This window comes from Melopsittacus undulatus, chromosome 8 (genome assembly GCF_012275295.1).
Source record: "Melopsittacus undulatus isolate bMelUnd1 chromosome 8, bMelUnd1.mat.Z, whole genome shotgun sequence".
NCBI classification, from domain to species: domain Eukaryota; kingdom Metazoa; phylum Chordata; class Aves; order Psittaciformes; family Psittaculidae; genus Melopsittacus; species Melopsittacus undulatus.
Window position 1 is genome coordinate 21701207 of NC_047534.1, and position 17415 is coordinate 21718621.

At 40.1% G+C, this 17415-nt stretch overlaps 1 protein-coding gene across 1 annotated transcript in view; it reads right to left on the bottom strand.

The window, feature by feature from the left end:
• The window catches only part of KIAA1549L (KIAA1549 like), a 121307-nt gene that overhangs the window by 29993 nt on the left and 73899 nt on the right, over positions 1-17415 (bottom strand). Inside the window, exons 12-15 of the mRNA XM_034065390.1 lie at positions 16026-16216; positions 12383-12510; positions 10801-10824; positions 1602-1780 (exon numbers count right to left, since the gene is read on the bottom strand). Of these exons, the coding sequence (XP_033921281.1) occupies positions 1602-1780; positions 10801-10824; positions 12383-12510; positions 16026-16216 (522 nt within the window). The remainder of the gene's footprint in view (positions 1-1601; positions 1781-10800; positions 10825-12382; positions 12511-16025; positions 16217-17415) is intronic.

Genomic DNA, 17415 nt, shown 5'->3' on the forward strand with positions numbered 1-17415 from the left:
TGGCTACTTCCAAACAGCACTGTCGGAGCATGTTTGATGCGCTGCATGTGTCATCTTACAGAGCGCATTTTGCACCCCACCATGCCATCTGCAAGCAGTGAGGAACTGCAAGTGAACAGAGTTGCTGCATTTTTATGCCTTGGCAGATGGTTAAATAATTTTAGCCTAAAAAATATGTACCATTACAACAGTGACTCAGATACACCCACTGAAGAAAAACACTGATGATGTTAGCCAATTGTTGTGACCCAACATAGTGCATGCTTTTGGGCATCACAGGGAGGACTCATGGATGAGAACCTTCCAAGGTCCTATAAGTAGAGAGAGATATCACCCTTGACTTCAGAAAACCTTAAGTAAGTCATCACTGGTGGCTGGGGAAGAATTCCTGTGAAATATCATCATGTGTTCCTTTTATTTATATGCTTTCTTACAAATCTGTTATGGGCCCCTTATTTAAGGACAAGATCCCTAGATAAACTGATGTTTGGTCTAACCCAGTACAGGTCAGGTCCCACAATGCTCCTAAGTACTGAGGAAATTTCCCTCCTGTTTCAAATTGCCAGTTACATGGAAATGAGCTGTTTACTTGGGCTCTGTGCTTCCAGAGTCTTCTCACAAATTTCAAATGTATGTACACGAGAGCACACAGCACCAAATGTGCCATCCTGCTGACTTACAGAAAATAGATGCTGAAATCTAAACAAGCCTTTCTCCAAGTCTGGAAACCATAGGGCACATCAGGGCTTAAAATAAAAGTACGAAACAGAGCACAACAGACTAATCCAGGCCCACATGGGAAGCCTGATGACATTGTCTTTTACTGTGTCTTTGGCTGCAGCCCTCCTTGTTGCTTTTAAACAGCATCAGGCAGTTTCTGGCTGATCTTTAAAAGATCGTTGCAGTGTCTTACAAATTAGTGTCTTACAAACAAGACACCATTCTGGCTTGTCCCCACTATGCTCAACGACTCTATCAAAGCCTCAGCCCACTGTAAATGAACCAGTCTTGATTAAATCTACATAAAAATATGAATAACCAAACTCCAACAAGTGTTTGAGCCAAAGCACTGTTTTTTGGCCAGCACCTGGATCAGATGCTTGTGCTATCCCATTTTGTTCCCAGGAAACAACTGCATCCCTCTGTGCACAGGCTGGAGTGCAGACTGAGCAAACCCATGGTGCTGCTGCATCCATTCTTGCTCTGAATGGGATGCATTGCTCAGTATAGAAAGATCAGCTTGGTACTCAGATGATCTATGTACATTTCCATGCTCAGCCACAGAATTAGTGAAGACGAATTCTTATTCTGCTCTTGGTCTTCATTACTCATTTTGTTAAAAAGAATATGATAACAGAGAAGGATGTTGGGAAGGTAGAAATATAGATAATGGTCTCTTCCAAGGTCACACGCATTCATAGGTGCGTTGTGAAAGAGCAGATCTTAAATACACTGATCTCTGAGCCTGCAATGCTAATGGGACTTTATATAGAATCAGAGTGAAAAGCTTTTACCGGTCCTCAAGTCTAACAGGCTTCAGATTGTTTCACCCATGGATGTAGCCAAGGAAACAACTGAAGACATTATCTGACAGCCCTTACCTCTCCATTAATGATGGCAGATTCCTGGCTCCTCTCTGATGCAGCATGAACCGCAGGTAGAGCCACAGGTTTGATCGCTATCAGCTGCACTGATCCCGAAGAGGTGTCAAAGGGGTCAATGCCAGATTTCGCAACGTTATCAAAGAGAATGCCTCCTTCCTCTTCATCACTTATGGGCACTAAAGCACATCAGACTTGTTCAGCATAAAGACACGAATATTTTTACTGCATGTTCATAGTAAAATTCAGCAAGCACATGTTTTAGATTAATGATGTGCTCAGTACACTTGAGGGGCAGACCTGGGAGACCTTTACACTGGAAAAACTCCCATTAAATTACCGACAACATTATGTATTCAAAGTATTACCTGTCACTCCCCCCCAAAAAAAGGTTGATTTCCAATTTGCACTATTAAGATGGAAGAAAAGGAGAAAAAGAATGACACAGAAAAACGTATGAAAATGACAATGAAAGTCAAAGTACATCTTTTCCTAGGTGGAAACACAAACACACACAAGTCTCCACATGCCAAGGCATCAGTAGATACACCGAATCTAACACAAGAGTGCAGCTTTTTTGTGTCTCATATTGCAAGACCGTGGTCATTCTCAAAATCTGAAAAAATAAACCTACCGATTTTAGTAAAAGTCATAAATGCTAAAAGTGCTACCTGTTAAAATGAAAGAAAGCATCAGTGGTGTGTGTTAAAACATGCTTAAGAAACTGAAGGTGTAGAAGTTTATGTTGGCTTACTGCTTTGCAAAGCAGTACCTCAGGTGGCTATAAAGTTAAACCATTAAAATTTATTAAGAGACAGGAGAAGGCTTCTGAACAAAATCTTGAAAATTAAATGGCATGGCGAAGCATCTTCTGTTTTACATTTCTACCTAAATGGATAACTCATACGGAATTGAGCCCTTTCTCCTCCATATTGTTTGTAAGCCTGCATCACCTTGTCAGCTGTTGAATCTTATACCTTTTTATCCTCATTTTGAAATAGAAGAATGACTCTAAAGCACAAGCACATATTTTACAAAGAAATCCTTGCAAACATTTTGAATGATTATGCTATTAGAGGGAAGCATTTTTGCTCCATCTCCTAACTGACAGGAGCAGAGATCCTTTGCTAAAGAACAAAGTGGTCTGCTCTAAATTTATTTCCTCTGAAAATACACACTGGTTTAATATTTAATCAGTGCACAAATTATAATGGACTTGTATAAACTCGGCAGTTTAGACAGCCAGTTATGTTGGTAAGAAAATATTTGACAGTGTGCAACACAAAATATGAAGCCCCTGAGTAAGCTCATTATCTTTCTATAATGAAATGCCTATACTCAGTATGGGTTGAAGTTGACACCACTTGAGTGCTTGAGAAATACACGGGTTAAATCACTCTGTCATTAAATATTGTCTCTCTGGCTCCATGGAACTATCCAAATAGGACAGAATCTTTAGTGGGTCTGAAATTCCTTCATGCCTCCTGGGGCTGTTCAAACACTGAATTTGTATAGGCTCACAAACCTGGCTCAGTGAAATTAACTGCTGGACTCCCCCTGATGACCATGGTGCCAAAGATCAGCAAAAGTAGACAAATGAAGAGATGCCTGCCTGTCACAGACCACACGTGAACAGGAAGGCTTTTACACTGCAATGAGTATAAAAGTGAAGCATGGACATTCTTCCCTGGAGGCATTTTGAATCAGTTCAGTTCTCATGTAAGTCACCAAATGCAGTTCTGAAAGATGGGTCTTGTTTGTAATTTGCCGCTGAAACTTCCATGCTACCTTAACAAGGTACCTCTGCTGTGACACAGCCATCAATAAGAGAGAAAAAGTTTGTTTAAATTGTGTTCTTCACCAACAAAGATTGTGTCTCATAATAATTACAGCTTAGGTGAGCCTGGATAGTCTCTCGTCAGCGATCCAAGTACCAAGAAGTTGTGGAATCTCTTCTCCTTGGTTGTCTGTCTCTGCATTTGCCTGAGCAAGGCCTACCCAAAATCCCTGGCTAAGCATCAACTTCTAAACCATGATTCTTTCACAGTATTATCTGTGTACGCTATTTCAAGCAGAATGCACCAAGAAGCTCCAATGCATTTCCTCCCCAGTGTTCCATGACTGCACTTGACAAGACCTCAGCAGTGATCTCCAGGTACCCACAGAGAGCATGAGTAGCTACAGAAGTGTGGGTTGTCTCCTCAGGCCTCATTTCAGGATCAGAAACCAGGTTTTGCTTAATTAAACAGGATTCCTCTGGTTCAAAGACTCATTAAAGAAAAGAAAAATTAAGAGTAAAGAGAATCAGGAAGCAAAGGTGACAGCTACTTCTGACATGCTAACACCAAAGGGAGCCCTCAGTATCAGCCCCCTTACTGGTCTCCTATATCTACTGCAGTGCTTAACATGAAAATAATGGCCAAATGAACCCAGAAATGGCAAGTATATTCCACCCTAACTTAGCATTTGTTCACTAATTGGCATGTATAATATAAAAGAAGGGTTTTTTTTTTCCACTGCCCTGATGAGTGATAGAGTCTGTGATCTTCAGTTACTGGCAAGTGAACCATAAGCATGTAGGATGGGAATTTTAATATTTCTTCCATCTCTTTCCATGATAATTTTCAGCAAGCATTTATAACATAATTGAACCACAACAATTTGGAAACCAAAGGGAGCACAGTGAAAAGTGGGAGCCTTCAAGAGTTTGTTTCTGCTGCTTCTCCTTGCCCCAGGCCTGTCCACCAGCCAAACCCCTCAGTGGGCAAGCAGCTAGCAGTTACGGGAAGCTTCAGAAAACTGACCAGGTATTGTTTAGTCATTCACAATAAGTACATAGCAACATAGATTTTGTAGAATCACGGGTTAGAATTGAAAGAACCTTAAGATCATTTAGTTCCACCCCACCTGCCACAGGCACAATGCTTTTAATTTCTGTCTTTAAATGAATCCATACCAGCATTATTATGGATTCATTGTTCTACTCTTGCTTGCATTGTCTACATGCACACAAGAAGCAAGAAGTTCAGCAACAGAAAAGGGAGGGGGAAAGCTTCAATCACGTACTTAACAGTCATTTCCCATGTCTGAAACATCTTGTGCTAGATATATCATGCCACATGATTCACTGAGAGTGAATTACAGGTCCTAATCTTCCTGTGACTGAAGTATATGAAGTAGTCATTTATGCAGGTTGATTGCTAATTGTAGTGAAGATCAACGTGGCACTGGGTTTTTGAAAAGCAGGACCATCACTTTCTCTCCACATCACTGCGGCAGTATACAAGATTTGGTAGATACTAGATAATTCAGATTCGGGTGCAGCCCTGTGCTACTGCCAGCAAGGGATGCCAGCAGGTGGTGCCACTGGTCCTCCAACCAGCTGAAAAGGAGTTGCGGAACTCTGAGCAGTTAAGGACCAGTTAGACAGGTGCAATATATATTTTTTTACGTAGTTATTAATTTCTATTAAAAAATAAAAGTACTTTTGTCAGCCTAAGATTTCAATATGCAGGTCAACCAGGATTTTGTCTCTTCTCTCTTTCCCTCCACCTCGTCTTTCATCCCCCTCTCCCAAATCAAAATATGTTGGGAGAAAAACCGAACTGAAATACCTACCTGTAAAAAAAACAGTAAGGAAATTTAGATTACCTGTGGATCAGGTAACCTTATAGTAAAATACCTGAAACAAAGATATGTGCTGTCTTGCTCAGAAGCAATAATCAGACCAACTTTGGAAGTCTTCAGAAAAAGAATGACATCTCTCATGACCTCAGATGATCTTAAGGTCCTTTCCAACCCTATCCATTTCATGATTCTATCAATAGAGAAAAACATAGAAAACCAAGATCTGGGAAACACTCTCAAGCAGGTAAATGTGCTTTGCCTTTTCTTAGGTCATTAAATGAGCAGCATTAAAAATTTTCAAAGATTTATTTTGTATAAAGGGAACACAACTACTGTAACCATGCATCCAGTGGATACATACAGCAAACTGTCTCAGATCTAAAAGCATAGCTCCTTAGGAAAGAGCCTGAGTATCAGTATTTCAAACAGAAATCCTGACTCCTGAGTTTAAATTAATAATGTGGAAATAATTTTCATTTTAGAGAAAAACTATAGAGAAAAATATTAAATTTTTTTCTACATCATCTGAATCATGCCCTTTGTTAGCCAAGTATCTCCAGAAAGGTATGAGCAAGAGCGCTCAGCAAGAAAGAAATGAATGCTTCTGATGGTGTTTGTAAGACTGTAAGTAAAATACAAGTGTCCTAACATCAGTATCTGAAACTATTCAGGACTGAAATACTTCACTATAGCATGCTGCAGTGTATCAGAAAACACTTGTATACACCTGCACCCACCCCCCCTTTCCAAAATATACCCAACCATGAGACACTGTGCTTGTCTTTCATGAACAGCACAAGTATTACATTTTCAGTAAAACAGATAGATTAGAGACGTAGTTCCTGATTACAGGAAGATGTTAATGATTCCTCCTGGATATTACTTTCTCATATGCAAAGTCTGCTAAAAGCCAGGCCACATGTTTGACGTGCTGCAGTCCTGGGTTTGCCTGGGATTCTGAAACAGGGATTACCCAACAAGGTCATCCGAGATCTCTAAACCAGTATTTGCAGTTTTTTTATGAAACTGTATGCATGGTATGTCTACTCTTCTATTAGCTGCTTGTTTCATCAGCTTGCTATGAAGGCTTCTTGTCCCTATAAGAATCTCTCTTTCTGTGGTTATATCTTCTCCTTCAACCATATCTGCCTCATCTATTAAAATATAAAAGCAATCCAAAAAGAGACACTGTACTTCCTAATGTTTGTAGAGAATCCATCAACCCCTTTTCTTGACTGACACTCCTGTAATGCCATCCTAGTTATGGTCAATACCTTTAAAAAATTATTTACCTCACAAGGATGATGACACAAAGAGGACAGGGAATTCATGAGAATCTACAACAGAAGCTACTTCTTTGAGTAGTAAAGTAGCTCTTTATGACTTTTAAAAAGCTTTGCAGAAATAATTTCCTGTTTGCACAATAAACCCATGCATTCGTTTTCTTCAATGCTGACCTATTAGTGAAATATCACAGCCACCCAGACTAACACTGGATCTGATGGCATGAACGTCTACACACACACTTCATGCTGTTGCTTGGATGAAAACTGCTGTCAGACTCAATTAGTGGCAGACCAGAGCTCCTCTGAAGTGTAAGGCAGACCTGAATTAAGAAACAATTGTGCAATCTGCAGATCCCAGTTCCTTCAGAGGTCTGCTGCAACAGGCACCTTAGCAACGCAGGATAAAGTATTTTCTTGCCATGAGAAATGCAATTAAAGACTGGCTTAAAAAAATAGAAAGCAAGGTGGCTTAGGCATGCTGACCTAAAAGAGTCCAAACAGAATATATTTCTCACTTATTCTATGCAAGTTCCACCATGCCTGTGAATACAGCACCAGAGTGGCCCCATGGACAGCTTGGAAGTGCTGGGTTGCTCCCAGTCTCTGGGGAAAGAGGTGGCAGGGCACTGGCACTTTTTGCTTTGGTAGGAGTGTGAAGAGGCTCAGAAGTTCACAGAACAGATTCCAACACTTGGCTGCCTCTCGCAAACTGAAACTGAGTGGAAAAAGCAGCAGAAAATGGTACTGGCTATGTGTGAAAGAACAAAGAGTCCACTGTCAGCAGCACAATGGTAGCAGGGTGACTGTGCTCTCTATATCTAACACAAGCACATGAAAATAGACAATGGAAGAAACAGAAACAGAATGGAGAAATATCAGGCTACGTCACACAAGCTGAAATTTTTTTTAAAAAATAAAGAATCAGTGTGTGAAGCTCAAGGAGAGCAGTAACTGAGCCAGTACAGGGGATTGCAGCTGAACAAGTGGAGTTTGCTCAAATTTTTCTCTTTTTTTTTTTTTTTATGTCAGGAAATTACTCCAGAAAAGCCTGGAGGGGGTGAAGAGTTAGATCAAGATCCCTGCTAACACTTCCTGGGGCAAATGAAGCTAATACTTCAGAATGAGGGAATGAATGATGAAAAGAACAGACTCCTGCCTACGCCATAAATTCTTCCTAGCACTCTGATTTCTCAACCTTTCAGAAGCACAGGCATCATGAAAGGGAATCATCTCACTTCAAACCTGTACATATGCTCCAGTGCAGTTTTCTGGGCTTCTTCCTTACTAGAGTGAATGGTGAGTACCTAAGAGATCCTGTCCAAATTAGCTGTGACCCTCTAGAATCACTAGAAAGCCTACTTGGTTAGATTAGATTAGGAAGCCAATTTTAAAGGACCAAAATTTGGCAAGATAATGCCCTTTCCACTCTAACTTGCATTTCACCCACCCAACACAGAGAAGGCAGATGAAGGGTTCTGGATGCTTGCTGGGATACACCAGATCTCCCAGCTAACTCTGTGTCAAAGCAGACTGCTACATCACTGCTCCTAGATCCAATTGCTGTTGCCATATTTCGTTTCAATTTGAGTCACTACAGACAGCTACTCAGAAATTCAGAAAAGCTGGCTTCAAGGCTGAGCTGCCACATCAGCCAGCATGAAAACTGGTGGCCCACACTTCTGTAGAATAAAGGAGGCAGTGTATCATGGCTTGGCAGACTTACATCCCAAAATCCCTTTGATTTTTGCTAAGCCAATAATACAGCCAACTTTTCCTCCCTAGCACTTTGTTCCTGCAGACACCTGACTTTCAGATATCCCTACAAAGAGCAGAAGGAAAAGAGAATTAAAAAATTAAATAACAGCTTCTTCCTGGACAAAGAAAATGATAGCCTTAGGGACTGATGTTTCATAAAGGAATGAGGAGAAGTTACATCTGTTTTTAAAGACAAAGACCACATGCTTGGAAGAGGAGTACTCCAGCTGGGATTCCTAGGGTGAAGAAAGGAAGGTTTCTTACACAAGGAGGTTTGACAAGATGCTGCTTGTGCACCTCCACCTGTAATGTGTGTGTGTCCTTTCCTGATGATGAGGTTCAAGTACTAAGCTGGGCTCAATTATGTGAGTTTGCAGTTCAAAAGGTATGGAGTCATTTGCTTCATTGAGAACTGTTACCAAACTAAAGCTTTCATTTTTCTCAAAACAAACAAGCAATCATGCCCTCCCAAAGATACTAATGGGAAAGCTGCAAAACCAAACATTTAAATATTGGGAAAACAACAAATATATTTTTCACTGGCTTCATTTTGTGAGGAGCTGGTGAAAGGAAACGTTTTACTGTAGGCTGCTATAGCTCTTTAAATACAAGTGGATTCAGCCATTTGCTTCTTCCTGAATGATGTTTGGTCTGATAAAATGATAGGTGAAAGTGTTAATATCCTGTTCTCTTCCACATTCTCTTGCAAACCCTTCTCGGAAATTGCCAGTACCTCTGTGGGCTGCTTCATTCATCTCACAGTCCTCTAACATGAGAATTGGGCACTTGTAAAAAGAGGTTTGAATTTTTGTTTCTAAGTGCCCAAAGTAACTCATCAACTTTTAGAACGGAAATGTTCTACTAAAATACTAGTGTTTTGCAAGAAAAACAAAAAGAAACAAATGCAATTATCCTATCAAAGCTCATCACTGTTTAATACAAATAGCTATTTTGTTCATGTTTTCCATAGAAATAAGGCTTAGTTAAGTACTCCTGATCCTCCAAAACATCAGGTCCTTAAGCCAAGCCTGTTAGTCTATGCTGGCTTCACATTGTTCACTCTCAGCCCTGACACACTCTGTTTGAAGTCTATTTTGATACATTCCATATAGTTTATGTACTGAGGTAACATCCAGTGCTGTCATTTTCCCATGTAACTAAATGTCAGCAAGAAATAGAATCTAAAATTGGTTTGTAACTATGGCAACTAATGAGCCATTCTAACTTGGAGTCCCCAAATCAAACATGTGACCATCAAGGGATTCATCCCAGTTTTAAGATGCTGCTTTTCAGGGAAGAAAATATGCTGCTGCTTTTGCTGACATGCGCATTAGAGGAATCAGCCTACAATCGGGCTAGAGAGCTGGAGCAAACTCAGGCAAACAACTGGGAGAGAAGCAGCTCCCTTCTTAAAACAGCGAACACATTCTATTGAATCTATTGATCCAGCTAACCAATGGATGGATAGTGGATAATCCAGCTATTCTAATGGATAAAGATAAAAGAACAAAATATCAGAGATGACAACAGCTGTTTTAATCATAGCAGTTGGAAAAAAAATGTCAGCTCCATGATGTCAAGGAATGGGTGTCTACATTTTTAGGTTTTTTAATTTCAACTTCAACTGGCATTTAGGATCACAGGACTCATAAATAAAAAAAACATCTGCACATGCAGATAAGAATAAACATGGGGCCAGCTCCATAATCCTGGTAAGGGGGAGGCCCTTTCATCTCCCATCACCACATATTCCTTATCACACGCTGTTTTGAAAAGTTTGCATCAGGAAACTCTCCTAAACATATCTTAAGAGATATGCCTGCAGCTAAAACGTCCTTTACCAGGGAACAGTGTATTTCTTCTCCTTCATTTCTGTGCCTGGAAGCTACCAGGTGACCATTTGTAGGATCGTGGCAGTCAAGTGAAGGAAGTTCCTCTAGAAGGAGCTGACATCTCTACAGGAGGGCTTTGCAGACAAGCTGGTTTATGCACAGGTTCCTTTAAAGCCAGACCAGTCAGACAGAAACAGCCTATCTATCTGTTTCAAATTTTTTAGGTATGAATATAGTAGTATGTACTACTACTAGAGAGAGCAAACACTGCTCTTTCTGTCTGCCACAGAAGGTCAAGGTCTTGGTGTCAACATGCAGAGGGAACACATTATAAGAATCCACAGTATGAATGGAGTATACACTGGAGATAATTTCACTATGGCACTAGAACATTACTTAGTCCCATACTAGGGCTTTTTTTGAGAAAACAGAAAACGGAAGGTAAAATAAACATGTAAGTAAAACAGTTGTTAATTTTCCAGCACAATTGAAAAGCGCGTAGTTACACACTTTGTGTAATTGAAGCTAAAATTATAATGAATTTAAGATTTAAAATGTTGGATCAGTATTCCCTTATGCTACATTGAATGGTTTCTTTAAATAGCATGCATATGTTCTAGAAACACACTACAGTCCAGATCAGAAGAAAAGATGTTAGATGTTAATCAATTCTTTACGAAAGAAGTGGGAAGTTCTTACCAATTTTCTTTGAAGATCTAAAACCTAATAAAATTAAAAAGAAAAAAATACCTTCACTTAATTATTTTGCCTACACGTATAAACATCAGCTGATGCTGGCTTTGAATATTGGCTTTCCTGAGTGGGGAAGAAAAAGAACACAGCGTAAATTATAGCTTTTAGTTGTGTAAATTAGAAATGTTGCTGACTCGCAAATTAAGCTGCATTTGAAACAGTGAAAAAATAATTATGACCCTTGAAACTTTGAACCATGAAATATTGTTATGCTGTATATGACAGAAAAAGACCTCTTTGAGAAAGACCAGTCAGAATACCTGTTATTGCAGGCCTGGAGTAATCACTAAAGTGACAGGTGTGTCAGAAGAAAGCAGTACAGGTGACAAACACATAACAAAAGAAAATTAACACATAACAAAAGAAAATTAACAACTTCACTTCCCTGTGTGAATTTGCAAAACAGAGCACTACAGTTACATCAGTTATATGGTCCCCACAAGATGCAGTGCTCTATGGTTCATGAAAGGAAAAAAAGGAGGACACCTAAAAATGCAGTATGATTTTGCTGTCCAGAAGAGAGGCCACCTCTGGTGCTCTATACCTGTCTCTGTATTGCACTGTATTCCTGCTAAAGCAGCAAAACCTTTGCATGGCATAATGATCATTAAGAGATGACATAGGGGTTGCCATCAGAATGCTCAGGTGATTTTCTGGAGAAGGGAGAAAACAGCTACACTAAGATTTTCTCTTTCTGTCCACATTTACATTTTAACAATTTAATTATGAACTTGTGGTCATGACAGAACCTGATGAGACCCATCCAATTTAATTCTCTCCCTTTAGAGAGAAGTGATCACTTGGTTCAGCCACAGTGTTTCCCATCCATATGGCAAATATGGAAGCAAAGCTGTAACTCAGTGGAAATAACCAGAGAGACAGACAAAAGAGAAGCAAGGAAGAAAGGGGATTGAATTCAACTCTCATCAGAAGTTCCTGATACATCTCAAGTTATAAGGTCACCATCATCAACCAAGGAACTATGAAAAACATCCAGTGTGACATCCTAGGTGCATCAGGAAAAGCTGACAGTAAGTCTTAATAACAAAAAGTTATGACAAGAAGGATAAGAGATGCAAAGTTAAAGCACTGGCTGTCTTACACTTTCGCAAATTAATTTTTACCTAATTAATTCATCTTTATCAGATCTGGGTCAGCTTAGCAACAGCAGTAATGGAAATTATTATCTTAAGGCTCTACACAGAAGAAAAAGCTTTAAACCTTGTCCGCCTACTAAGCAGCATCACATCTTCATTAGTTTACTGGCATTTAAAGAAGAAAACAAAAAGAAAGAGATCTTGCAAAGGCCCACACAAAGAGTAGGCACCATAGTGTTGATGTGAGTTTGAGAAACAGAGCAGTAAGGGGGAAGAAAAAACACCAACCAACCAAACAAAACAACAGATACACACAGAAAATGCCCAAGTAATGCTGAAGGTATAGTGAGATGGTTTCAGCACAGCCAGTGCCTGCATGGGTACGGCTCCAGGGGCGACCACAAGCAGCTTTCATCAGGAACACTTCTCACCATTTCTTTTCCTTCCTTCCTCTTTTGCCACTTTCTGAGGTGCCATTACTTTCTGGAGGGAGCTCCGCTCAGAACTAGGCTTCCCCGACCCGTTGCTGATGATGGAGCCATTCTGACTCGGGGACTGGCTGAAAGTAACCATAGCAACAAGGGAGGATGTGAGTTCTTCCTTATAAACCTCATTTCAAGGTTATTTCATTTGCACACAGTTTGCATCACTGAGTTTTCAAGCCTGATTTTGTACCAAAAGGAGACAGAATATAAACTGCACACAGAAACACAGTGAAGGCAGGAACAGAGAACAGGACTTCTCAATTAGTTCAGGGTTGATGGGTATCTTAGTGGCATCAAATGCAGCCACATCTCATGCACAACCTCCACAATGACAGAAGCGGCACTGCAGAGGACAAAAAATCCTGTCATCAATTCAGTGCCATTTACACAGCTAAAATAAAGCAGACCTTTGTTTACGTATATACAGCTAAACTAACCCCTTCATTATTTAGCCTGCATTTACACTCGTTTTGTCAGTCACAATGTAAAATTCAGTCACTCACTTTACACATACACACACACAATGTGATAAGAAAATTCTCTTTTTTTTTGTTTTGCACACAACCTGGTTTAACCAGCACTATTACTTGCTGGGACTTCTAAGAAATGCTTGTTTTGCTCAGCCACTGCATATTCTTGCCTTAAAACTGGTCCCTGCAGAGGGTGAGCAGGGAGGACAGAGCAGAACTGATGCAAGTGTTTAGTCCCAATCAAGAGCAAGAACAGAAATGAACAGTGCAACTGGACTGCACTGGCAGCAAGCTCCAAGAAGTTCTCTTCTTTCCGGGGCAGCAAATTACTCAAATCCTAATGCACAGGTTGGGAAAAGCAGGCCAAAGTAGAAAATGTTAAATTTGGTGCCACTCCACATTTGGACACAGCATCACATTGTTTCTACATGTAACTTGCCACAATGGGAATGAAAACTATCTACAGGAGCTGTATTCATGCACTCATCTACAATCTAGCATTGTCATGGCTAATGACAGGATAACGTAAATAGGTTGTATCAGAGAAAAAGAACGGACTTAGGCACAAGGACTTTACAGAGGAAAAAATTTACAGAGGAAAAAAATCCAATCAAGTTCTATTGCTGTCACAATGGCTTTATATCCAGAATATGGTACTAAAGCAAAACTGTAAAAGCCATCCTATAAATTATTGCCAAGACTACATTGCCATCTTGATGTATTCATTTACCTCAGGTTCTAACTGCCCTGTCTGGTGTAGGTAGAGAGCTTTTACTGTGGTCAGAACAGAAAAAGACAAGTATGAGAAAAGTAATATTTAGGAACTCTCTTTTGAAGATAGCCTAGGTGGAAATATACATACAATTTGAGACAGGCTCTTCCCAGCTACAGGGCTTAAGGAGAGCTGAGTATGCAACCTAGCTCAGTCCAGCCCAGCCTGACAATATTCTTGTGAAATTCTATTGAGGATAAATACTCCTGAAAAGTACCATTTCTCCCTTTTAAACCTGTCTGCCACTCCCAATATCCAGCCTGTAAAAACAATTCATCCAGGACAGACCAACACCTGAAGAAAATCTTCTCTACTGGGGAACAAGGAAAAGCAGTGAGCATGGATAGCTAGCAGAATGATTTCTGCTGCCACCAGTCTAACTCATAGAATCATAGAATAGTTAGGATTGGAAAGGCTTTTTAAGTGGCCATGGTATTATTAACTGTGAAGTTTCCTTCGGTGGTAATATCAGAGAAGATATTATGATCAGTTACCAGCCACTCCATGGCAGTCTGATTTAGATTGACCTTTCCTGGCTGCAATCCATTTGCCTGGATGAAAGAGCAAATACATAAAGGTCAAGAAATATTTCTTCATCTTCAGAAAGCATTAAATTCTATCTCCAGAAACCTCTCCTGGGAATGAAAAAAAAGGCTCAGATTCTGCATGTTCTCACTTAGTCAAGTTATCACTCTGAAGGAGGCAAAACTTAGTTATTTGCTTAGAAAGGCACCAAAGTTCAACACATCTTAGAATAACTTTCCTTTGAATTCCCAGATCAAGTTTGCTTATCAATGTTTGTTTAAAACTGCAGATTATGTAGAGAGGAATTTCTGCACTCATTCAAAGGACTGAGTGTTTAATCACTTTTGTCAGAGGATTAATTAATAGGGCTGGTTTACATTTTTTGTGTATGTTTCCACATGACTTTGGAGGCACTTCAAAACACATTAGAGAACAGTTTCAGTTCCTGCAAAGGCTCAATCTGTGGTGGTCCAGCATCAGCAACCACAGACAGTGTCATGGTTGTCTCATATTTGTAATTTCATCAGAGGACAAAAGACCGCAAAAGGGACAAGAGCTGCTTGGTGCACACATCCTATATAACCTGACTCTCACAGTTTGAGTATTTATGGTGTGAACAACACATCACTGGCATTAAAGCACAGAATCACAGTTCACAACCAAACCCAGTGAAAAAATCACAGGAACCAAGGGAGTTTTCTGCTACCTCCTCTATTGGTCCTCCCTGCAATCAGCAGTGTCCATGTCCCAGGTGATTTATTATGCAATCACAGAAGCATGCTAAACCAGACACCAGCTCAGGATCCCTCTGTTTCCTTTTTTCTTCAGGAAAACCTCAGCTTATAACCAATGCCAGTGAACTAGACAATAACTGTTACCTCTATTCAGGCTGTTTACCTAACTGTTTGATTTTCTTCTCTTACACTCAGTATCATTCTTCAGCCATAAAAAGTTGATGATCCTCTGCTTACTTTCCAAGAGAGCGGGTTAAGGAAAAAGTTGACTTGAACCATGCAAACCAGGTAGGATAAAGGGATAACCTGCTTCCCTTGCCTGAGGGCACTGAGACAACAAACAATGACCTTCAGCTATTCTGATGATGACTGAGGCAACACAAGAGATAAAACCTCCTAACAGGAAAGGTAGTGAAGAACAGATTGCTTGAGGAAGCTGTGGTCATCCCACCACTTTAAAAAAAGGCAGATAAAGTTGAGTTAGGAGTGTATTTGACCCCTCAGGGGAGAAGAGGAAGAGCCATACAGCTTCCTGAGGACCTTGAATCTGTGAACCTACAACCCTGTAGACTTACTATGGATAAACTGCAAACCTGGGACACTTTACCCTATACACTGAAGTTGTCTGTTCTTACACTGTCAATTGAGTGGATATTTGGGGTTTTCCCTTCTGCTAGTGCAGACATTAGGTGCAGTTCTGGAGTGACAGAGTCCGTTAGTAGAGCTACAGCAACTTACACTGGCTAAGGTCCTGTCTTTTGGTTCATCTGAGAAACAATCAGTGTTCATGCTCCATATCCTATGTTTTCTTTGGTTTCATCTCTTACACAACACAAGCACGCATACAAGAGCCACTTCCCATTTACCTACTCTATGCATGTACAGTCTCTGAAGACTTCACTTAATTTTATCCTGCACTTTGCAGCAAACTTACACATCCAGCGCAGACCAGTGTTATGCCAAGAATTTATCATGGAGGAACCATCTGCCACGCACAGAGCCTGGGAGCCAAACCTTGCAGGTTTTTCCTAAGCAACCAGCAGCACGTACCATATCCCACCTCTCTGAGGAAACATGCCAGTCCATACCTTTTCCTTGTTTCATTGGATTTTGCAGTTTTGATAGTACTCCCATCCTGAGTAATTTCTCTCTCTTGGGAGGCAGGAGCATCTCTAACTGGAAGTGGGAGTACAACAGTCTCCTGAGTTACAGGTAAAACCTCATCTTCAGCTCCTTGCTGACCTAAGTGTTGTTTGGCATAGTCAAAGCCTTGGACAGGCTGCAAAAAAAAGTGGGAGAAAAAAAAGACATTTGCCACATGCGTCATATGTAATATAAAATTTCCACTTCAGTATGAAATTTTCCACTACCCTTTAACTTCTTTAACTACATAAGGTATAAGTATGTAGACTGACATAGGAGTGCCCGACAACAAAGCCATTTTCTGACAAGATCTCCATTCCACATATTTTAAACACAATTAGCGAGTATACAATTGATCTTGGCTAGCCTTTCATACCCTGCTGTAACACCCCCAGAAGACAATGGAAGAATGAGCACACTGAAGAAAAAACTAGAAGCGAGACAAATAAGACCACACCAAAACCAGAAAACTTTCTCTGACAAAAACCTTGTTTTCAAAGAGGGTGGGAGTAATTTATTCCAGATCAAGACAGAGTAAAAAAGGCACACACAAGGCACACATCAAAGTTTCATGGGCAACATTTTCCAGAAAAGGATCTTTTTTTCAGATCAGTGAAATTCTGCTTCCCCTGGCTGCCAGTTGCCTGCTGGGAAGGTTGTTATTGACTTCACGTGTTTCTCTCGGGAAGTGGCATTTGCAAAAGCCTTGCCTCTCCTCTTCTGAATCCTGGATGGGTTTTCCTGCTGCCTTTGCAAGGAACAAGCAGAACTGCACAAAAAACAACCATCACCCACCAACCTGCATTTTCTACTGGAAAAAAAGAGAAGGAAAACCAGCATGAAAGATAAATTACTCTAATTCCTGACCATCTCTGGATAAAATATGTAACACAAAAATGTTCTTGCTATGCTAAATTGAATTAATTTACCGTAACATCGAAGGCTGCTCTTCCTGAAGTACAAAAACTATTGACAGAATGTTTAAAAAGCACCACAGAACACTTCAGAAGTGAACAATGGTGATTTTAACCCTCGAGCATACTTTGGGAAACACATCAGAATTGAATAGTCAGTAACTGAATTGTCTCAGGTTTCTGTCATGTTGTCATTGAATATTTTAGTTCTGAAATAAAAGCTGGATTAAAAAAATTGCTGATAGAAAAAGAATGAACACTGAAAAAAACTTCATCTTCTTTTGTTCTATCCCCTACTAACTTGGGACTCTAGCTATAAATACAGATACATTTCACAGGTGATCTCAGTCTGAAAATAATAGGGTTGTCTTCTATTTTTTAAAACAAAATAAAACATGCTTTTTGTTTATGGGCAACTTCA